The sequence below is a fragment of the Nerophis lumbriciformis genome, linkage group LG03, assembly GCF_033978685.3.
Source record: "Nerophis lumbriciformis linkage group LG03, RoL_Nlum_v2.1, whole genome shotgun sequence".
NCBI lineage: Eukaryota > Metazoa > Chordata > Actinopteri > Syngnathiformes > Syngnathidae > Nerophis > Nerophis lumbriciformis.
This window is the reverse complement of record NC_084550.2, coordinates 4364956-4389000: the sequence shown is the minus strand read 5'-3', so window position 1 is coordinate 4389000 and position 24045 is coordinate 4364956. Positions and strand designations below refer to the sequence as shown.

General features: G+C 44.5%; 1 protein-coding gene across 2 annotated transcripts in view; it reads left to right on the top strand.

Moving 5' to 3' along the window:
* Positions 1-19799, top strand: part of kremen1 (kringle containing transmembrane protein 1) — a 266356-nt gene extending 246557 nt beyond the window's left edge. Inside the window, exons 7-9 of one of the 2 annotated variants that reach the window (XM_061942079.2) lie at positions 6224-6415; positions 15285-15369; positions 16818-19799. In XM_061942079.2, the coding sequence (XP_061798063.2) occupies positions 6224-6415; positions 15285-15369; positions 16818-16977 (437 nt within the window). In that variant the 3' untranslated portion in view covers positions 16978-19799. Of the gene's footprint in view, positions 1-6223; positions 6452-15284; positions 15370-16817 lie in introns of both variants that reach the window. The other variant, XM_072912511.1, reaches the window with a different exon arrangement.
* The last annotated feature ends 4246 nt before the right edge of the window (positions 19800-24045 follow it).

The window sequence follows — 24045 nt, the reverse complement described above, 5'->3', positions numbered from 1 at the left end:
CTCTCTCTCTCTATCATTGCGAATACATGTGGACACTTGAGGAAAGGCTAATGGAGAAAAGGGGGAACAAATCCCAGGCGGTACCGGACGTCAGTGAGACATTGGACACAGACGTTAGTGAAACATTGGACTCAGACGTCAGTGAGACATTGGACACAGACGTCAGTGAGACATTGGACTCAGACGTCAGTGAGGCATTGGACACAGACGTTAGTGAGACATTGGACACAGATATTAGTAAGACATTGGACTCAGACGTCAGTGAAACAGTGGACACAGACGTCAGTGAAACATTGGACACAGACATTAGTAAGACATTGGACACAGACGTCAGTGAGACATTGGACGCAGACGTCGGTGAGACATTGGACACAGACGTTAGTAAGACATTGGACACAGACGTTAGTGAGACATTGGACACAGACGTCAGTGGACACAGACTTTAGTGAGACATTGGACTCAGACGTCAGTGAGACATTGGACGCAGACGTCAGTGAGACATTGGACACAGATGTCAGTGAGACATTGGACACAGACGTTAGTAAGACATTGGACACAGACGTCAGTGAGACATTGGACACAGACGTCAGTGAGACATTGGACACAGACGTTAGTAAGACATTGGACACAGACGTCAGTGAGACATTGGACACAGACGTCAGTGGACACAGACTTTAGTGAGACATTGGACGCAGACGTCAGTGAGACATTGGACTCAGACGTCAGTGAGACATTGGACACAGACGTCAGTGAGACATTGGACGCAGACGTTAGTGAGACATTGGACACAGACGTTAGTGAGACATTGGACACAGACGTCAGTGAGACATTGGACGCAGACGTCAGTGAGACATTGGACGCAGACGTCAGTGAGACATTGGACGCAGACATCAGTGAGACATTGGACACAGACGTTAATGAGACATTGGACACAGACGTCAGTGAGACATTGGACACAGACGTCAGTGGACACAGACGTTAGTGAGACATTGGACACAGACGTCAGTGAGACATTGGACGCAGACGTCAGTGAGACATTGGACGCAGACGTCAGTGAGACATTGGACGCAGACGTCAGTGAGACATTGGACACAGACGTTAGTGAGACATTGGACACAGACGTCAGTGAGACATTGGACGCAGACGTCAGTGAGACATTGGACACAGGTCAGTGAGACATTGGACACAGACGTTAGTGAGACATTGGACACAGACGTCAGTGAGACATTGGACACAGACGTCAGTGGACTCAGACGTCAGTGAGACATTGGACTCAGACGTCAGTGAGACATTGGACACAGACGTCAGTGAGACATTGGACACAGACGTCAGTGAGACATTGGACTCAGACGTCAGTGAGACATTGGACGCAGACGTCAGTGAGACATTGGACACAGACGTCAGTGAGACATTGGACGCAGACGTCAGTGAGACATTGGACGCAGACGTCAGTGAGACATTGGACACAGACGTCAGTGAGACATTGGACGCAGACGTCTGTGAGACATTGGACACAGACGTTAGTGAGACATTGGACACAGACGTTAGTGAGACATTGGACTCAGACGTCAGTGAGACATTGGACGCAGACGTCAGTGAGACATTGGACACAGACGTCAGTGAGACATTGGACACAGACGTCAGTGAGACATTGGACGCAGACGTCAGTGAGACATTGGACACAGACGTCAGTGAGACATTGGACGCAGACGTCAGTGAGACATTGGACGCAGACGTCAGTGAGACAATGGACACATGTAAGTGAGACATTGGACACAGACGTCAGTGAGACATTGGACGCAGACGTCAGTGAGACATTGGACACAGACGTCAGTGAGACATTGGACACAGACGTCAGTGAGACATTGGACTCAGACGTCAGTGAGACATTGGACACAGACGTTAGTGAAACATTGGACTCAGACGTTAGTGAGACATTGGACTCAGACGTCAGTGAGACATTGGACTCAGACGTCAGTGAGACATTGGACTCAGACGTCAGTGAGACATTGGACTCAGACGTCAGTGAGACATTGGACTCAGACGTCAGTGAGACATTGGACACAGACGTCAGTGAGACATTGGACACAGACGTCAGTGAGACATTGGACACAGACGTCAGTGAGACATTGGACACAGACGTCAGTGAGACATTGGACTCAGACATCAGTGAGACATTGGACACAGACGTCAGTGAGACATTGGACTCAGACGTTAGTGAAACATTGGACTCAGACGTTAGTAAGACATTGGAATTAGACGTTAGTGAGACATTGGACACAGACGTCAGTGAGACATTGGACTCAGACGTCAGTGGACACAGACTTTAGTGAGACATTGGACTCAGACGTCAGTGAGACATTGGACACAGACCTCAGTGAGACATTGGACGCGGACGTCGGTGAGACATTGGACACAGACGTTAGTAAGACATTGGACACAGACGTTAGTGAGACATTGGACTCAGACGTCAGTGAGACATTGGACTCAGACGTCAGTGAGACATTGGACACAGACGTCAGTGAGACATTGGACACAGACGTCAGTGAGACATTGGACACAGACGTCAGTGAGGAATTGGACACAGACGTCAGTGAGACATTGGACACAGACGTCAGTGAGACATTGGACACAGACGTCAGTGAGACATTGGACGCAGACGGACGATAGATTAGAATTGACAATGACAGTCGGAGTAACTTAGTTCCTCTGCGGGCTAAAAACGCTGTCATTACAACTGGGAGAAAAAGACTTCAAAGCTACAAACTGATCTAAATCTGATGGTTGTCATGGAAGAAAGTGGCATTGTCAGAGTGAGAGGAGGAAGGAAGAAAATACGCCTCACTGCAGAAACCACAATCTCATTTGAAGACCATGTGCGTGTGTTCGGCATAGAAAACATGTGTTTTGTTGTTGGAAACATTGATGAATAGATACAAACATGGATGGATGGATAATGTAGCTTAGTGGGGTCCAAAGTGTGCCCTCAGGGAACATTTTCAGTCCACAGCTCGTTTTTATTGGCCCTTATCGTAGTCTAAGACAGTTTTCCAACCATGAGATACAGTCTGGTGTGCCGTGGGAGATTATGGGATTTCACCTAATTGGGTTAAAAGTAGAGATGTCCGGAAATGGGCCGATAAATGCTTTAAAATTTAATATCGGAAATTATCGGTATCATTTTCAAAAAGTATGACTTTTCAAAACGCCGCTGTACGGAGTGGTACACGGACGTAGAGAGAAGTACAGAGCAGTTGCGTCTCCCAGTCATACTTGCCAACCCTCCCCATTTTCCTGGGAGACTCCCGAATTTCAGTGCCCCTACCGAAAATCTCCCGGAGCAACCATTCTCCCGAATTTTTCCTGATTCCCACCCAGACAACAATATTGGGGGTGTGCCTATTATTACATAAATATTATTACTATTTGTATTATAATTTTTTTTATTATAATGATTATTATTACAGTGTTATAATTACATTATTATAAGTGCAATTATTCTTACAGTATTATTATTGTTGTTATTACACTATCATTGGAATTATCATTAACTTTGTTTAGTTTTACCCGTAGTTTTATTTTTATCGTAATACCATAATTTTAAATTGTACTATTATTTAGATATAAAATATAATATTTATTATTATAATAATTATTATTATTATTATTATTATGTAATTATTATTACTATTTTGTATTCCTTTTAATTATAATTTTATTTTTATTATAATGATTATTATTACAGTGTTATTATTACATTATTATAAGTGCAATTATTCTTACAGTATTATTATTGTTGTTATTACACTATCATTGGAATTATCATTAACTTTGTTTAGTTTTACCAGTAATTAAATTTTTATCGTAATACCATAATTTTAAATTGTACTATTATTTAGATATAAAATATAATATTTATTATTATTATTATTATTATTATTGTTATTATGTAATTATTATTGCTATTTTATTCTTATAATCGTTATAATTTTTCAATTACAATTATTATTTTTATTACAGTATTACTATTACATTAGTATTAGTGCAATATTCTTACAATTGTATTATTATTATTATTACACTATTTATTATTATTATTATTATTATCATTCATTTTGTTTTGTTTAGGTGATTAAATTAGTTTTGCAGGTAATTTTATTTTCATCTTAATGCCATCATTTAAATTGTGCTATGATTTAAATGTAAAATATAATATTTATTATTATGATTATTAGTATGTAAATATTAATATCATTGTTATTCTTTTTATTATTATTATTTTTAAATAATTATTATTATTATTACAGTATTATTATTACAATATCATTACTGCAAATATTCTTACAGTATTATTATCGTTATTATTACACTATTATTATTATTATTGTTATTATCGTTATTATTGTTGTTACAGTTGACATTTTTCAGGTCACTGACACTGAGATTCTATCAATTAGATCATTTCTAGCCCTACAGCTAATAACTTCACGTCCAAACATGAGCTGAGCGATTCAGCTCTGATGCTGATGGATGACATCTGTGTGTGTGTGTGTGTGCATGCGTGCGTGCGTGCGTGTGTGTGTGCACTTGTCTCACCATCCCTGTGTAGACATACACTTTACAAACCACTAGAGATGCGCGGATAGGCAATTATTTCATCCGCAACCGCATCAGAAAGTCGTCAACCATCCGCAATCCACCCGATCTAACATTTGATCAGAACTGCATCCGCCCGCACCCGCCCGTTGTTATATATCTAATATAGACGATGCAAGGCATTAGTGAGGTTATAAAGCTTTTGCCTGTTAAAGAAAGGAGACTGATCCAATGCAGCACAGACATTCGCGTGCCACGCTGTCACGGCCCAGACGCACACCAGTGCGCAATCATATGGGAGCCGCGCTGAGCGCACCTCCAAGCGCGTCTCGCTGCCGGCGACGGCCGGGTATGGGCCCGACGCTCCAGCGCCATCCATTTTCAGGGCTAGTTGATTCGGCAGGTGGGTTGTTACACACTCCTTAGCGGGTTCCGACTTCCATGGCCACCGTCCTGCTGTCTATATCAACCAGGGTGAGCCCCACCCCTTTCGTGAGCGCACTGCGCGCGGAGTGACCCCTGTTACGCGCCCCCGGCAACAGGGGTGGCGGGCAGGTAAGCTGCGCGGGCGGAGCGCGCGGAGTGACCCCTGTTACGAGCCCCCGGCCACGGGGGTGGCGGGCAGGTAAGCTGCTTACCTGCTGTGCGTGACGCCGGCCGCGGCGAAGGCGGACGAGGCGGTGGGCGCGGTGGTGACCCTGGACGTGCGTCGGGCCCTTCTCGCGGATCGCCTCAGCTACGGCTCCCGGTGGGGCCCTCTCGGGGGAAGGGGCCTCGGTCCCGGACCCCTCCGCTCCGTAAAAGTGTCCATCTCTTTTCTTTTCTTTTCTTCTGTTGTGGCATATGCAGCAGGTGCCTGCTCGTTTTTCGTATGTGGCTAACAACATTTAACTATGTATATATATTTCCCAATTGGTTTAACTGCCACCCGCCTGAATCTATTTAAAATCTTTTTTTTTTTTTTTTTCAATCGCCCGACCCGACCCGACCCGACCCGACCCGACCCGACCCGACCCGACCCGACCCGACCCGCTGATAAAATCTAATTTTTTTTAAATTTCATCCGCCCGATCCGCGGATAATCCGCGGACTCCGCGGTTGTGCCCGCAAGCCGCGCATCTCTACAAACCACCCTTTCTGTGAGGACCTTTTGACTTGTGAGGACATTTGCCTGGACCTCACAACTACAGAAGTAAAATATTTGTTTTACTTTGTGTGTTTTGCATTCTGAAGTGAGGTTGCAACTCTCTACTCCCATCTAGTGCTAGATATATTTTTTTCATCATTCTAGCTATAGTGGAAAGGGGGGCCCTCACAACCTACTAACCAAACGTGGGTCCACACAAAGTAGGCAAGACATGTATGTGTGTGTGTGTGTGTGTGTGTGTGTGTGTGTGCGTTAGTCAGTAAATGTTTAGGCATCCAGCATTCCTCTGGGAGCCCACAAATGAGTTAAGCTGTTGTTTTATGAGGCGCGCGGTGGCCATCTGGTGCTCTCAGCAGGTTAAAAGGAGCGCTTGAACGTTGTGTGGAGAGGCGGCCACATGTGTACTCGCACACTTGAAAGGCCGGGCCTCGCTCTGCCGAGAGACACGACTCCAACAGACGCTCTTCTGTCTCCCTGCAGCGCTGAGGAGCCAAAGCGAGGAGGAGGACGACGAGGACGATGACGGCGACGGCGGCTTCCTAAGCACGGTGGCACCTCCTCAGCCGCCCGCCGCCGTCACCGACAGCTCCAACCTCACCTCCAAAGGACGCTCCACGCAGATCCTCTACGTCATCACGTCCAGCCCCGGCAAACCGGAGCACAACATGCCAGGTCAGTGGGCTGGACCCGGCGAGACCCACAGCGCTAGTATGTCCCAGTCATACCTCCACCTTCTTCTCTACTCTACTAGTATGTCCCAGTCATACCTCCACCTTCTTCTCTACTCTACTAGTATGTCCCAGTCATACCTCCACCTTCTTCTCTACTCTACTAGTATGTCCCAGTCATACCTCCACCTTCTTCTCTACTCTACTAGTATGTCCCAGTCATACCTCCACCTTCTTCTCTACTCTACTAGTATGTCCCAGTCATACCTCCACCTTCTTCTCTACTCTACTAGTATGTCCCAGTCATACCTCCACCTTCTTCTCTACTCTACTAGTATGTCCCAGTCATACCTCCACCTTCTTCTCTACTCTACTAGTATGTCCCAGTCATACCTCCACCTTCTTCTCTACTCTACTAGTATGTCCCAGTCATACCTCCACCTTCTTCTCTACTCTACTAGTATGTCCCAGTCATACCTCCACCTTCTTCTCTACTCTACTAGTATGTCCCAGTCATACCTCCACCTTCTTCTCTACTCTACTAGTATGTCCCAGTCATACCTCCACCTTCTTCTCTACTCTACTAGTGTGTCCCAGTCATACCTCCACCTTCTTCTCTACTCTACTAGTGTGTCCCAGTCATACCTCCACCTTCTTCTCTACTCTACTAGTATGTCCCAGTCATACCTCCACCTTCTTCTCTACTCTACTAGTATGTCCCAGTCATACCTCCACCTTCTTCTCTACTCTACTAGTATGTCCCAGTCATACCTCCACCTTCTTCTCTACTCTACTAGTATGTCCCAGTCATACCTCCACCTTCTTCTCTACTCTACTAGTATGTCCCAGTCATACCTCCACCTTCTTCTCTACTCTACTAGTATGTCCCAGTCATACCTCCACCTTCTTCTCTACTCTACTAGTATGTCCCAGTCATACCTCCACCTTCTTCTCTACTCTACTAGTATGTCCCAGTCATACCTCCACCTTCTTCTCTACTCTACTAGTATGTCCCAGTCATACCTCCACCTTCTTCTCTACTCTACTAGTATGTCCCAGTCATACCTCCACCTTCTTCTCTACTCTACTAGTATGTCCCAGTCATACCTCCACCTTCTTCTCTACTCTACTAGTATGTCCCAGTCATACCGCCACCTTCTTCTCTACTCTACTAGTATGTCCCAGTCATACCTCCACCTTCTTCTCTACTCGACTAGTATGTCCCAGTCATACCTCCACCTTCTTCTCTACTCTACTAGTATGTCCCAGTCATACCTCCACCTTCTTCTCTACTCTACTAGTATGTCCCAGTCATACCTCCACCTTCTTCTCTACTCTACTAGTATGTCCCAGTCATACCTCCACCTTCTTCTCTACTCTACTAGTATGTCCCAGTCATACCTCCACCTTCTTCTCTACTCTACTAGTATGTCCCAGTCATACCTCCACCTTCTTCTCTACTCTACTAGTATGTCCCAGTCATACCTCCACCTTCTTCTCTACTCTACTAGTATGTCCCAGTCATACCTCCACCTTCTTCTCTACTCTACTAGTATGTCCCAGTCATACCTCCACCTTCTTCTCTACTCTACTAGTATGTCCCAGTCATACCTCCACCTTCTTCTCTACTCTACTAGTATGTCCCAGTCATACCTCCACCTTCTTCTCTACTCTACTAGTTACCTCCACCTTCTTCTCTACTCTACTAGTATGTCCCAGTCATACCTCCACCTTCTTCTCTACTCTACTAGTTACCTCCACCTTCTTCTCTACTCTACTAGTATGTCCCAGTCATACCTCCACCTTCTTCTCTACTCTCTGCTTCCTGTCCGTTATTCCAGTGTTTTTCAAAAAAGGTATGTAATGCTTAAACCAAAAATGAACAAAAGGGAAAGGAAAAAAGGCAATTGCTATGCAAAGCGAAAGTAAAACTGAACTGGCTACAAAGTAAACAGAAACAAAATGCTGGACGACAGCAAAAACTTACGGCGTCCACAAAGTACATAATAATAATAGATTTTATTTGTAAAAAGCACTTTGTATTGAGTAAACAATCTCAAAGTGCTACAGTGTATTAAAAATAAATAAAAAAAGATAATAAAGAAATAAATAAAAAATAGAAAAGCCAAATGTCATGTCTGTGTAATCATGTTTTGTTTAGTTATAGGACTCTTTAGTTTCTGTCTTTTCACTCCCTTGTCTTGTTTCCATGATTACCCCATTAGTTTCACCTGTTCCACGTTTGGACTCATTGTGCACTCTTGATTGTCACCATAGCAACCCATTAGTTTTCACCTGTCACGTCACGCACCTGTTTCACGTCTTGAGTCACGCACCCGTTTTCGTTAATCATGTCTGTAGTATTTAAGTTCAGTGTTTTCAATCAATCTTTATCAATCAATCTTTATTTATATAGCCCTAAATCACAAGTGTCTCAAAGGGCTGCACAAGCCACAACGACATCCTCGGTACAAAGCCAGTTTCAGTTTGTCTTTCTGACGACCTCACCACATTTATGCTCTGTCCATGCCTGATACTTCTTTCCATTTCCATTCTTCATGCAACTATTTTTGTCCAAGCCAAGTAGGTTTTTGTTCCATGTTTATAGTCTTTTTGGTTTCATAGTTTATTCTCCGCCACTGTGCGCGCTTTTCGTTTGTACTTTTTTTTGATGTATTAATAAATCATGTACCTTCATTCCCGTCTCGCCCGAGCCAACTTTCCGTTGCATCCGGGAAAAGCTAACACCCAGGACCAAGTCTTGACACCAAATAGCTAAAACTAGTATGCGTACATCTAAAAAAAAAGGCTTTTTTAAAAAAGAAGGGCTTTTAAGCCTTTTTTAAAAGCATCCACAGTCTGTGGTGCCCTCAGGTGGTCAGGGAGAGCGTTCCACAGACAGCGTAGCTTTGTCCTCTGAGGTTGGAGGAGGTTAGTCTGTCCGGAGCGGAGGTGTCGTGTGGAGGATTTGGGGGTGAGTAGTTATTTGACGTAGAGGGGGGCATTTCCATGGAGGCCCTGGTGGGTTAGTAGGGAGACTTTGAATTCAATCCTGAGTGGAACAGGAAGCTAGTGAAGGGATTTGAGAGTTGAAAAAATACGGACAACAATTGTAGTCATCCGCACGTTATTAGCGCACTTAATGGCACTTAACTATCTCTCTATTTGTTTGTGCAACAACATGTTGGAGATGCCCTATTTGGCAACATGAAATGGTCAAAATATTAGGAACAGCTCTCAGTAAATGAGAATATTTCTGACCGTGTCAATCCAAAATAAAGTCACCATATTAGTGATTGCAGAGTTGCACCTGGTTAGACCGTGCAGGTACAAGCTGATACAAATATTTCCCGCCATGCGGACCACAACCCCCCTTACGCGTCTCCTCCCGACGTCAAACAGGTTATCAATGAAGATGGTTGCTGTCAAAGCCGTCGCCCGGGGCGTACGAGGACACGTCGTTGCACGGAACCGCGTCGGAATTTTGTGATTAGCGAGAAGGAAAGCGTCCAGAAACAACACTTCGTTTTTAATCTTTTTTTTGTTTGGACGTGGATGTTGTGGAGCTAGGCTTTGTTTTTTTGCGGAAGCATTCTGAACAGTGACGATGATGTTATAGTCCATCGCCATGGCAACAGACCTCTTGGCCAACAATTATCGCTGATCTTTTTTATTGAGGGATTACATTTCAAGCCATCCTGTGACTGTTGTGGCTATTTAATGTCATCATGAACACAATATTTGTAAATGTAATTATATTTACTTTTTTAAACATTATTATTATTTAACATTTTCTTCTGGCGGTGTCAAAAGTTCTTCCACTGAGATACAGAAAAATCAAACAATGCACTTTAATGTTTTTGTATTTTTGTTTTTTTTTCTCATTAAAAATGCTTAAAAAAAGAAATATATATACCGTATTTTTCGGACTATAAGTCGCAGTTTTTTTCATAGTTTGGCCAGTGCGACTTATATATGTTTTTTTCCTTTTTTATTATGCATTTTCGGCAGGTGCGGCTTATACTCCGGTGCGACTTGTACTCCGAAAAATACGGTATATATATATATATATGTATACATATATATATATATATATATATATATATATATATATATATATATAGACCTTTATGAAGAAAACAAACAATGAACCCAGATTTCCCTCGCCCGGACGCGGGTCACCGGGGCCCCCCTCTGGAGGTGGGGCACGATGGCGAGCGCCTGGTGGCCAGGCCTGTCCCCATGGGGACCGGCCGGGCACAGCCCGAAGAGGCAACGTGGGTCCCCCCTCCAATGGACTCACCACCCATAGCAGGGGTCATAGAGGTCGGGTGCAATGTGAGCTGGGCGGCAGCCGAGGGCAGGGCACTTGGCGGTCCGATCCTCGGCTACAGAAGCTAGCTCTTGGGACGTGGAACGTCACCTCGCTAGGGGGGAAGGAGCCTGAGCTAGTGCGCGAGGTAGAGAAGTTCCGGCTAGATATAGTCGGACTCACTTCGACGCACAGCAAGGGCTCTGGAACCGGTTCTCTCGAGAGGGGCTGGACTCTCTTCCACTCTAGCGTTGCCGGCAGTGAGAGGCGACGGGCTGGGGTGGCAATTCTTGTTTCCCCCCGGCTCAGAGCCTGTACGTTGGAGTTCAACCCGGTGGACGAGAGGGTAGCTTCCCTCCGCCTTCGGGTGGGGGAATGGGTCCTGACTGTGGTTTGCGCTTACGCGCCAAACCGCAGCTCAGAGTACCCACCCTTTTTGGATTCACTCGAGGGAGTACTTGAGAGTGCTCCCCCGGGGGATTCCCTCGTTCTACTGGGGGACTTCAACGCTCATGTTGGCAACGACAGTGAAACCTGGAGAGGCGTGATTGGGAAGAATGGCTGCCCGGATCTGAACCCGAGCGGTGTTTTGTTATTGGACTTTTGTGCCCGTCACAGATTGTCCATAACGAACACCATGTTCAAGCATAAGGGTGTCCATATGTGCACTTGGCACCAGGACACCCTAGGCCGCAGTTCCATGATCGACTTTGTAGTTGTGTCATCGGATTTGCGGCCTCATGTTTTGGACACTCGGGTGAAGAGAGGGGCGGAGCTTTCTACCGATCACCACCTGGTGGTGAGTTGGCTGCGATGGTGGGGGAGGATGCCGGACAGACCTGGCAGGCCCAAACGCATTGTGAGGGTTTGCTGGGAACGTCTGGCAGAGTCTCCTGTCAGAGAGAGTTTCAATTCCCACCTCCGGAAGAACTTTGAACATGTCACGAGGGAGGTGCTGGACATTGAGTCCGAATGGACCATGTTCCGCGCCTCTATTGTCGATGCGGCTGATTGGAGCTGTGGCCGCAAGGTAGTTGGTGCTTGTCGTGGCGGTAATCCTAGAACCCGTTGGTGGACACCGGCGGTGAGGGATGCCGTCAAGCTGAAGAAGGAGTCCTATCGGGTTCTTTTGGCTCATAGGACTCCTGAGGCAGCGGACAAGTACCGACAGGCCAAGCGGTGTGCGGCTTCAGCGGTCGTAGAGGCAAAAACTCGGACATGGGAGGAGTTCGGTGAGGCCATGGAAAACGACTTCCGGACGGCTTCGAAGCAATTCTGGTCCACCATCCGCCGCCTCAGGAAGGGGAAGCAGTGCACTATCAACACCGTGTATGGTGAGGATGGTGTTCTGCTGACCTCGACTGCAGATGTTGTGGATCGGTGGAGGGAATACTTCGAAGACCTCCTCAATCCCACCAACACGTCTTCCTATGAGGAAGCAGTGCCTGGGGAGTCTGTGGTGGGCTCTCCTATTTCTGGGGCTGAGGTTGCTGAGGTAGTTAAAAAGCTCCTCGGTGGCAAGGCCCCGGGGGTAGATGAGATCCGCCCGGAGTTCCTTAAGGCTCTGGATGCTGTGGGGCTGTCTTGGTTGACAAGACTCTGCAGCATCGCGTGGACATCGGGGGCGGTACCTCTGGATTGGCAGACCGGGGTGGTGGTTCCTCTCTTTAAGAAGGGGAACCGGAGGGTGTGTTCTAACTATCGTGGGATCACACTCCTCAGCCTTCCCGGTAAGGTCTATTCAGGTGTACTGGAGAGGAGGCTACGCCGGATAGTCGAACCTCGGATTCAGGAGGAACAGTGTGGTTTTCGTCCTGGTCGTGGAACTGTGGACCAGCTCTATACTCTCGGCAGGGACCTTGAGGGTGCATGGGAGTTTGCCCAACCAGTCTACATGTGTTTTGTGGACTTGGAGAAGGCATTCGACCGTGTCCCTCGGGAAGTCCTGTGGGGAGTGCTCAGAGAGTATGGAGTATCGGACTGTCTGATTGTGGCAGTCCGCTCCCTGTATGATCAGTGTCAGAGCTTGGTCCGCATTGCCGGTAGTAAGTCGGACACGTTTCCAGTGAGGGTTGGACTCCGCCAAGGCTGCCCTTTGTCACCCATTCTGTTCATAACTTTTATGGACAGAATTTCTAGGCGCAGTCAAGGCGTTGAGGGGATCTGGTTTGGTGGCTGCAGGATTAGGTCTCTGCTTTTTGCAGATGATGTGGTCCTGATGGCTTCATCTGGCCAGGATCTTCAGCTCTCACTGGATCGGTTCGCAGCTGAGTGTTAAGCGACTGGGATGAGAATCAGCACCTCCAAGTCCGAGTCCATGGTTCTCGCCCGGAAAAGGGTGGAGTGCCATCTCCGGGTTGGGGAGGAGATCTTTCCCCAAGTGGAGGAGTTCAAGTACCTCGGAGTCTTGTTCACGAGTGGGGGAAGAGTGGATCGTGAGATCGACAGGCGGATCGGTGCGGCGTCTTCAGTAATGTGGACGCTGTATCGATCCGTTGTGGTGAAGAAGGAGCTGAGCCGGAAGGCAAAGCTCTTAATTTACCGGTCGATCTACGTTCCCATCCTCACCTATGGTCATGAGCTTTGGGTTATGACCGAAAGGACAAGATCACGGGTACAAGCGGCCGAAATGAGTTTCCTCCGCCGGGTGGCGGGGCTCTCCCTTAGAGATAGGGTGAGAAGCTCTGTCATCCGGGGGGAGCTCAAAGTAAAGCCGCTGCTCCTCCACATGGAGAGGAGCCAGATGAGGTGGTTCGGGCATCTGGTCAGGATGCCACCCGAACGCCTCCCTAGGGAGGTGTTTAGGGCACGTCCCACCGGTAGGAGGCCGCGGGGAAGACCCAGGACACGTTGGGAAGACTATGTCTCCCGGCTGGCCTGTGAACGCCTCGGGGTCCCACAGGAAGAGCTGGACGAAGTGGCTGGGGAGAGGGAAGTCTGGGCTTCCCTGCTTAGGCTGCTGCCCCCGCGACCCGACCTCGGATAAGCGGAAGAAGATGGATGGATGGATGGATATATATATATTATTTTTTATTTTATTTTTTTTTAAGCATTTTTAAGCAAAAATTTAGTTAATAAGAGTTCAAATTAAAAAAAATAATTAAAAAAAAAATATATATACATACATATATATATATATATATATATATATATATATATATATATATATATATATATATATATATATATATATATATATACATATATACATATATGTATATATGTATATATATATATATATATATATATATATATATATGTACATATATATATATATATATATATATATATAGTATATATATATTTTTTTTTTTTTTAAGTAAATGTACAAAAATAGAGTTAAGAGTTAAAATTAAAATAAATAAAATATATATATATATATATATATGTATAAAAAATATATATATATATATATGTATATATATATATATATATATATATTTATATATATATATATATATTATTATTATTATTTTTTTTTTTTTTTAATTTAACACTTATTAACTCTATTTTTTTACATGTACTTTTTATTTTATTTTATTGTGTTTATATAATGTTTTGCAGGATAAATAGAAACAAGCCACCGTCTCTGACTGACCCTCGGGCAGCACTTTCGCCACTCCCACAAAGTAAATAAAAATAATAATACATTTTTAATAAATACTATTATTATCTTAAGCCTCTACAGATACAATACAGTAGTTAGATTTTTTTGTGTAAAATTTCTAAATTAAGGACATGTATCGTTATGTTCACTTAAGTGTTAACTAAGGTATCAAATTATGTTTCAAAATTAGAAAACCATAATGAGGCTACTACTTAAAGTCTTCAATTATTATTATTATTATTTTATTTTTTTAAATTCAAACAATTTAATCAACTTGATTTTTTATCGTTTTAGGGTACTCACTGAAATACTTCATACAATAAGTAATTGATAAGGAAAAAAAGGAAAATAAATTACCACACAAAAATAGATTATAAGTAATTCTGTTGACAAAATAAATCTATGAAAATTCCTTATTACTATAATATACTTTTTAATTTTTTTTCAATATTGTTTTATAATTTGTATTATACATATAAATAATAGAACTTAATATTAATAGTTATTATTTTCTGATTGGCTGGTAATAGTCACATGGTCCTACTGCTTAATACAGTCGTTATTCAAGTGTTTTTAGGTGAAGGAGCAAGTAAGTCTGGTTCCTCATATAAAGGACTCGCATGTTTAACTCGGTTTGATTTCATTTACGGGACGCGTCAGCCGGGTGGGGTGTACCGTATCAGGACATTAACTTTGACTCTGTGATGTTTTCTTCTAAAGCAGTGCAGTTTTATTGCGAGCACGCAGCTGTGGAAGATAATGCATCAACTCTCTCTGACACTTTGTTTGCTGAAAAGCTTTCCGAGCAGATGTTTCCTCCTCTTTTCTTTCTGCTGCAATTTATGCTCTTTCTAATGGCCGCGGCTCCAACACTTACACTGTGTGTGTGTGTGTGTGTGTGTGTGTGTGTGTGTGTGTGTGTGTGTGTGTGTGTGTGTGTGTGTGTGTGTGCAGTGTGGACCATCTATGCCCTGGCCGCCCTCCTCATCCTCACGGTGGTCGCCATGGTAGCCAAGCTGCTGCTGCACATCACCATCAAGTAAGCACACAAATACATTTGAGGTCAAATTCAATCATCAATTGATCAGTTTGAAGGATTCAAGACGATAAATAATGAAAAAGAAGTCACAGAACGATACAATCGACCCGTTTCGCTACAATTAGTCAACATTATTTTATCATATAAAATGTGCTGTGGGACCCCATTTTTATGACTTGATGGGGCCCCATTTTGAAAATGCCTAGCGCCAACACTGAATTTTAAACAATTTTTTTGTGTGACTTTTGAGGACAGGACTGGACTCTCACTATTATGTTAAATCCACTATGGACTGGATTCTCACACTATTATGTTAGATCCACTATGGACTGGACTCTCACTATTATGTTCGATCCACTATGGACTGGACTCTCACACTATTATGTTAGATCCACTATGGACTGGACTCTCACACTATTATGTTAGATCCACTATGGACGGGACTCTCACTATTATGTTAGATCCACTATGGACTGGACTCTCACTATTATGTTAGATCCACTATGGACTGGACTCTCACTATTATGTTAGATCCACTATGGACTGGACTCTCACTATTATGTTAGATCCACTATGGACTGGACTCTCACACTATTATGTTAGATCCACTATGGACTGGACTCTCACTATTATGTTCGATCCACTATGGACTGGACTCTCACTATTATGTTAGATCCACTATGGACTGGACTCTCACACTATTATGTTAGATCCACTATGGACTGGACTCTCACACTATTATGTTAGATCCACTATGGACTGGACTCTCACACTATTATGTTAGATCCACTATGGACTGGACTCTCACTATTATGTTAGATCCACTATGGACTGGACTCTCACACTATTATGTTAGATCCACTATGGACTGCACTCTCACTATTATGTTAGATCCACTATGGACTGGACTCTCACACTATTATGTTAGATCTACTATGGACTGGACTCTTACTATTATGTTAGATCCACTATGGACTGGACTCTTACTATTATGTTAGATCCACTATGGACTGGACTCTCACTATTATGTTAGATCCACTATGGACTGGACTCTCACACTATTATGTTAGATCCACTATGGACTGGACTCTCACTATTATGTTAGATCCACTATGAACTGGACTCTCACTATTATGTTAAAACCACTATGGACTGGACTCTCACACTATTATGTTAGATCCACTATGGACTGGACTCTCACTATTATGTTAGATCCACTATGGACTGGACTGTCATTATTATGTTAGAGCCACTATGGACTGGACTCTCACTATTATGTTAGATCCACTATGGACTGGACTTTCACAATATTATGCTAGTCCATTGCATCCGATCTCCCCTAGGGTCCTCTCCAAGGTTTCTCATAGTCATTCACATCGACGTCCCATTGGGGTTGTGAGTTTTTCCTAGGCAATAATGAATAAAAAAATGTCTGGTGCTGCCTTCAGGTCTCCCCGCATCCCCACTGTGAGCGGCTCGGACACTTGCAGCCAGAGCGCGGCGTCGTCGGAGCCTTGGATCATCTTGTACAAACCCTCCACCATCTCCCTCTTCAAGAAGAAGCTAAAGAACCACCACGGCGACCTCAGCCCCCTGGTGGGCAACTAGCGCCACGGCCGCGCCGCTGCCTCGTCGGGACGAAACGCGGGAAAAAAAAAAAACCACAACGCCACCCAGACCGCCGACCATCACGTGGGGGGGAAGCGCCCTCGGATAATGGATCATCTTCGCTGACACGAGTGACTGGAGGCGGACCGAGCGGGCCCGGCTGAGGGGTAGGGGGGCGGAGCCAGGCGCAGACCCACCTGGTCCGGAAGCCCTCCGGTGGCGACTCCTTCATCTCCATTGGGACTCAGCATAGCTTCTTCTATTCCGCAGCTTCTTTTCAAATGTAAATGCGCTGGACCTAATGAGGGGACGGTGGACCTAATGAGGGGACGGTGGACCTAATGAGGGGACGGTGGACCTCATGAGGGGACGGTGGACCTAATGAGGGGACAGTGACCTCATGAGGGGACGGTGGACCTAATGAGGGGACGGTGGACCTAATGAGGGGACGGTGGACCTAATGAGGGGACGGGCAAACATCAAATCATCAGAACTCACGGAGACTACGAGCGGTGGGGCAGCGGGTAACGGGAGATGTGAGGTCTTTGGCGTGGCGTTCAAGTGCCTTAAGGATCTGCTCGTTCATCTTTGACCGGAGCGAAAAAAGGATGCCTCTGATCCTTGAGAATTTTATTTTTATAGTCTGATGAGGCGTTCAAAGACCTGTTGGTTTCTCTTACTGAACATATTGTTCACTTTATCCTGTTCTGTTGTGTTGTAATGTCATGTATTTATATACCGGGGACAAACGTATTGGGACTAGGGACTGACACCGAATCAAAGTATCGACCCATTTCCCTCGGTACTACCCGGGTACCGATTTACGTCGAATCAAACCGTACCACATTTTTGGTACATTTTTGGTAAAACAAGCACTCAAATTAACCACTGATTGTCACACACACACACACACTAGGTGTGGTGAAATTACCCTCTGCATTTGACCCATCCCCTTGTTCCACCCCCCCTGGGAGGCGAGGGGAGGAGTGAGCAGCAGCGGTGGCCACGCCCGGGGATCATTTTGGGCGATTCAACCCCCAATTCCAACCCTTGATGCTGAGTGCCAAGCAGGGGAGGTAACGGGTGCCATTTTTCGGCCCGGGGTTCGAACTCACGACCTACCGCAAAGCCACTGAGCAGGGTCAAAAAGGTTCGAAGCAAATTACAATGTCCCATGCCAACAAAGCAAGCGTGCCTGGTAGAAAGCTCTCAAAAAGTAAGGCTAGCTCAATGCTAATTTACATTGCATATGCCATTGACGTGCTACGGATTAGCATTCCCGCCGAGTTTGGTCATGAAAACTGCAACTAAAGTGCACGTTACAATCAAACGGCCGGTGTGTAACGAGCACAATACTTACAGTACAAACACTTTGTAGGGCTCAACATAAAACAAGACCGGCATGTATTTAACTTAATGGCAAAGACTACTTCCCGACTTGGACCAAGTGAAATAAATACTTGCTAATGATAACATAGCTATCATTATGTTAAATGTTAAACAAGTTTAATAAACATATTTGGAAATTTGAGTTCCGATATCGAATTCCCGCGTACCTGGAATCGGTACTGTATCGGTTCAGATGTGAAAGGTACCCATCCCTAATTGGGACACATTTTACTTTTCAGTACAGGGAGTGAAATGGACTTAATATATTTTATAAAAACAAAGCAAGCGTGCCTGATAGAAAGCTCTCAAAAAGTAAGGCTAGCTCAATGCTAATTTACATTGCATATGCCATAGACATGCTACGGATTAGCATTCCCGCCAAGTTTGGTCATGAAAACTGCAACTAAAGTGCACGTTACAATCAAACGGCCGGTGTGTAACGAGCACAATACTTACAGTACAAACACTTTGTAGGGCTCAACATAAGACAAGACCACCTAGTACTGCAGTAGTTTTTCTACCGAAACAAGTCCAAGTCCCAATACTTTTGTGCCCGCGGGTGTTTTTTGTTCTGTGTTTGGACGCGCCAAAAACCAAAAAGTTTCCTTGTTCAATTGCAAAATGTTCCCCCCCCCAAGAAAGTATTTCCTAACAGAACTACAGACCCCCCCTCCACACACTCGGTATTGACAAGGTCGAAAATGAGTTGGGTTGTTGCCATAGCAACCGGCCTCGCTTACTGTCACTCCATGCTTTCGAGGTCCAAAAGCGGATGCACTTAAGAGTCCAAAAGCGAAGAAAAAAAAAAGTACTTAAACAACCCGAGCACTTGTGCCACAGCAGACTGGCAATATTCCACCTTCAGAGACCCCGGTTCTGTGTAAAAAGGCAATGGTGGATAAATGTCACAGCTGGTCTTTCTAAAAAAAAAAAAAAAAAAAAGGCCAGTGACTGTAAAAAAACAACAACATTGAGTTGGTTTTCCTGACTGTCTGACTTTTGTGTTACGGACTGCAGGGACCAGGTACCAAATTTGGTACTCTTACAGGCACCGACCGAAATTCAGTCAGTACTTGATTTGCGTTAAAAAAAAAAAAAAAACGGTGCCAAATTTTTATACCTTCGTCGCATTTTACGCCAACAGAGCAAGTGTGCCTGATAGAAAACACTCAAACGTGAAGTCCACACTAGCTCGATGCTAAGCCCAATGGGATTTGCCATAGACATGCTATCGATTAGCATGAGCGTTTTTACATGGCCATTTGAACACCTCGCAATTGAAAACTACAACTATGGACTGGACTCTCACACTATTATGTTAGATCCACTATAGACTGGACTCTCACTATTATGTTAAATCCACTATGGACTGGACTCTCTCACTATTATGTTAGATCCACTATGGACTGGACTCTCACTATATTATGTTAGATCCACTATGGACTGGACTCTCACACTATTATGTTAGATCCACTATGGACTGGACTCTCACACTATTATGTTAGATCCACTATGGACTGGACTCTCACACTATTATGTTAGATCCACTATGGACTGGACTCTCACACTATTATGTTAGATCCACTATGGACTGGACTCTCACACTATTATGTTAGATCCACTATGGACTGGACTCTCGCTATTATGTTAGATCCACTATGGACTGGACTCTCACTATTATGTTAGATCCACTATGGACTGGACTCTCACACTATTATGTTAGATCCACTATGGACTGGACTCTCACTATTATGTTAGATCCACTATGGACTGGACTCTCACTATATTATGTTAGATCCACTATGGACTTGACTCTCACACTATTATGTTAGATCCACTATGGACTGGACTCTCACACTATTATGTTAGATCCACTATGGACTGGACTCTCACTATTATGTTAGATCCACTATGGACTGGACTCTCACACTATTATGTTAGATCCACTATGGACTGGACTCTCACTATTATGTTAGATCCACTATGGACTGGACTCTCACTATTATGTTAGATCCACTATGGACTGGACTCTCACACTATTATGTTAGATCCACTTTGGACACAGAATCAGAAACGTAGTGCATAGAGACACACAATGATGAAACATATTTAATCTTGTGTCGCTGTGTGAGAGCGCACACAACAGGCAGAGTTCTGCGTGAAAGGGGCAGACAAATAAATACAGACTATGGTTGTGATCTGGCAATTTTTCCAGCTTCTGACGTAGCATCACGGTTGCATTGAGGGTCTGTACAAGGTCAAAGTTGCATAAATGTGGTCATTTTGCAGGATCTCTGTGTGAAAGATGCTTGTCCCCATGAAAAAAATGCATTTTTTACTGCCTTTTGTCTGTTGCTGTTCTGTAAAAACGGCACCAACCGCAAATTTTGGGACAAACCGGCAATTTTTCGCCTTTGGACAAAGAATCAGAATCATGACGGACAGAGACGTGCGTCTTTAATCCTGTGTAGCTGTTTGAGAGCGCACACAATTGCGGCAACAGGCAGGGTTCTGCGTGAAAGGGGCAGACAAATAAATACAGACTATGGTTGTGATCTGGCAATTTTTCCACCTTCTGATGTAGCATCACGGTTACATTGGGGGTCTGTACAAGGTAAAAGGTGGATAAATGTGGCAATTTTGTAGGATCTCTGTGTGAAAGATGCTTGTCCCCATGAAAAAAAATGCATTTTTACTGCCTTTTGTCTGTAGCTGTTCTGTAAAAACGGCACCAACTGTAAATTTTCGGACAAACCGGCAATGTTTCGCCTTTGGACAAAGAATCAGAATCATGACGCACAGAGACGTGCGTATTTAATCCTGTGTAGCTGTGTGAGAGCGCACACAACTGCGGCAACAGGCAGGGTTCTGCGTGAAAGGGGCAGACGAATAAATAAATCTGGCAATTTTTCCACCTTCTGAGGTAGCATCACGGTTATATTGGGGGTCTGTACAAGGTCAAAGGTGGATAAATGTGGCAATTTTGCAGGATCTCTGTGTGAAAGATACTTTGTCCCCATTTTTACTGCCTTTTATCTGTTGCTGTTCTGTAAAAACGGCACCAACTGTACATTTTCGGACAAACCGGCAATGTTTCGCCTTTGGACAAAGAATCAGAATCATGTCGCACAGAGACGTGCGTCTTTAATCCCGTGTCGCTGTGTGAGAGCGCACACTATTGCGGCAACAGGCAGGGTTCTGCGTGAAAGGGGCAGACGAATAAATAAATCTGGCAATTTTTCCACCTTCTGAGGTAGCATCACGGTTACATTGGGGGTCTGTTCAAGGTCAAAGGTGGATAAATGTGGCAATTTTGCAGGATCTCTGTGTGAAAGTGACTTTGTCCCCATTTTTACTGCCTTTTATCTGTTGCTGTTCTGTAAAAACGGCACCAACTGTACATTTTCGGACAAACCGGCAATGTTTTTCCTTTGGACAAAGAATCAGAATCATGATGGACAGAGACGTGCGTATTTAATCCTGTGTAGCTGTGTGAGAGCGCACACAACTGCGGCAACAGGCAGGGTTCTGCGTGAAAGGGGCAGACGAATAAATAAATCTGGCAATTTTTCCACCTTCTGAGGTAGCATCACGGTTATATTGGGGGTCTGTACAAGGTCAAAGGTGGATAAATGTGGCAATTTTGCAGGATCTCTGTGTGAAAGATACTTTGTCCCCATTTTTACTGCCTTTTATCTGTTGCTGTTCTGTAAAAAAGACACCAACTGTAAATTTTCGGACAAACCGGCAATGTTTCGCCTTTGGACAAAGAATCAGAATCACGATGCACAGAGACGCACAATGCCGGGACACGTCTTTATTCCCGTGTCGCTGTGTGAAAGCGCACACTATTGCGACAACAGGCAGGGTTCTGCGTGAAAGGGGCAGACAAATAAATACATTTGGCAATTTTTCCACCTTCTGAGGTAGCATCACGGTTATATTGGGGGTCTGTACAAGGTCAAAGGTGGATAAATGTGGCAATTTTGCAGGATCTCTGTGTGAAAGATACTTTGTCCCCATTTTTTACTGCCTTTTATCTGTTGCTGTTCTGTAAAAACGGCACCAACCGTAAATTTTCGGACAAACCGGCAATTTTTCGCCTTTGGACAAAGAATCAGAATCATGACGCACAGAGACGTGCATCTTTAATCCCGTGTCGCTGTGTGAGAGCGCACACAACTGCGGCAACAGGCAGGGTTCTGCGTGAAAGGGGCAGACAAATAAATAAATCTGGCAATTTTTCCACCTTCTGAGGTAGCATCACGGTTTTATTGGGGGTCTGTACAAGGTCAAAGGTGGATAAATGTGGCAATTTTGCAGGATCTCTGTGTGAAAGTGACTTTGTCCCCATTTTTACTGCCTTTTATCTGTTGCTGTTCTGTAAAAAAGGCACCAACTGTAAATTTTCAAACAAACCGGTAATGTTTCGCCTTTGGACAAAGAATCAGAATGACGATGCACAGAGACGCACAATGCCGGGACACGTCTTTATTCCCGTGTCGCTGTGTGAGAGCGCATACTATTGCGGCAACAGGCAGGATTCTGCGTGAAAAGGGGCAGACGAATAAATAAATCTGGCAATTTTTCCACCTTCTGAGGTAGCATCACGGTTATATTGGGGGTCTGTACAAGGTCAAAGGTGGATAAATGTGGCAATTTTGCAGGATCTCTGTGTGAAAGTGACTTTGTCCCCATTTTTACTGCCTTTTATCTGTTGCTGTTCTGTAAAAAAGGCACCAACTGTAAATTTTCAAACAAACCGGTAATGTTTCGCCTTTGGACAAAGAATCAGAATGACGATGCACAGAGACGCACAATGCCGGGACACGTCTTTATTCCCGTGTCGCTGTGTGAGAGCGCATACTATTGCGGCAACAGGCAGGATTCTGCGTGAAAGGGGCAGACGAATAAATAAATCTGGCAATTTTTCCACCTTCTGAGGTAGCATCACGGTTATATTGGGGGTCTGTACAAGGTCAAAGGTGGATAAATGTGGCAATTTTGCAGGATCTCTGTGTGAAAGTGACTTTGTCCCCATTTTTACTGCCTTTTATCTGTTGCTGTTCTGTAAAAACGGCACCAACCGCAAATTTTGGGACAAACCGGCAATTTTTCGCCTTTGGACAAAGAATCAGAATCATGATGGACAGAGACGTGCGTATTTAATCCTGTGTAGCTGTGTGAGAGCGCACACAATTGCGGCAACAGGCAGGGTTCTGCGTGAAAGGGGCAGACGAATAAATAAATCTGGCAATTTTTCCACCTTCTGAGGTAGCATCACGGTTATATTGGGGGTCTGTACAAGGTCAAAGGTGAATAAATGCGGCAATTTCGCAGGATCTCTGTGTGAAAGATACTTTGTCCCCATTTTTACTGCCTTTTATCTGTTGCTGTTCTGTAAAAACGGCACCAACTGTACATTTTCGGACAAACCGGCAATGTTTCGCCTTTGGACAAAGAATCAGAATCACGATGCACAGAGACGCACAATGCCGGGACACGTCTTTATTCCCGTGTCGCTGTGTGAGAGCGCACACAATTGCGGCAACAGGCAGGGTTCTGCGTGAAAGGGGCAGACGAATAAATAAATCTGGCAATTTTTCCACCTTCTGAGGTAGCATCACGGTTATATTGGGGGTCTGTACAAGGTCAAAGGTGGATAAATGTGGCAATTTT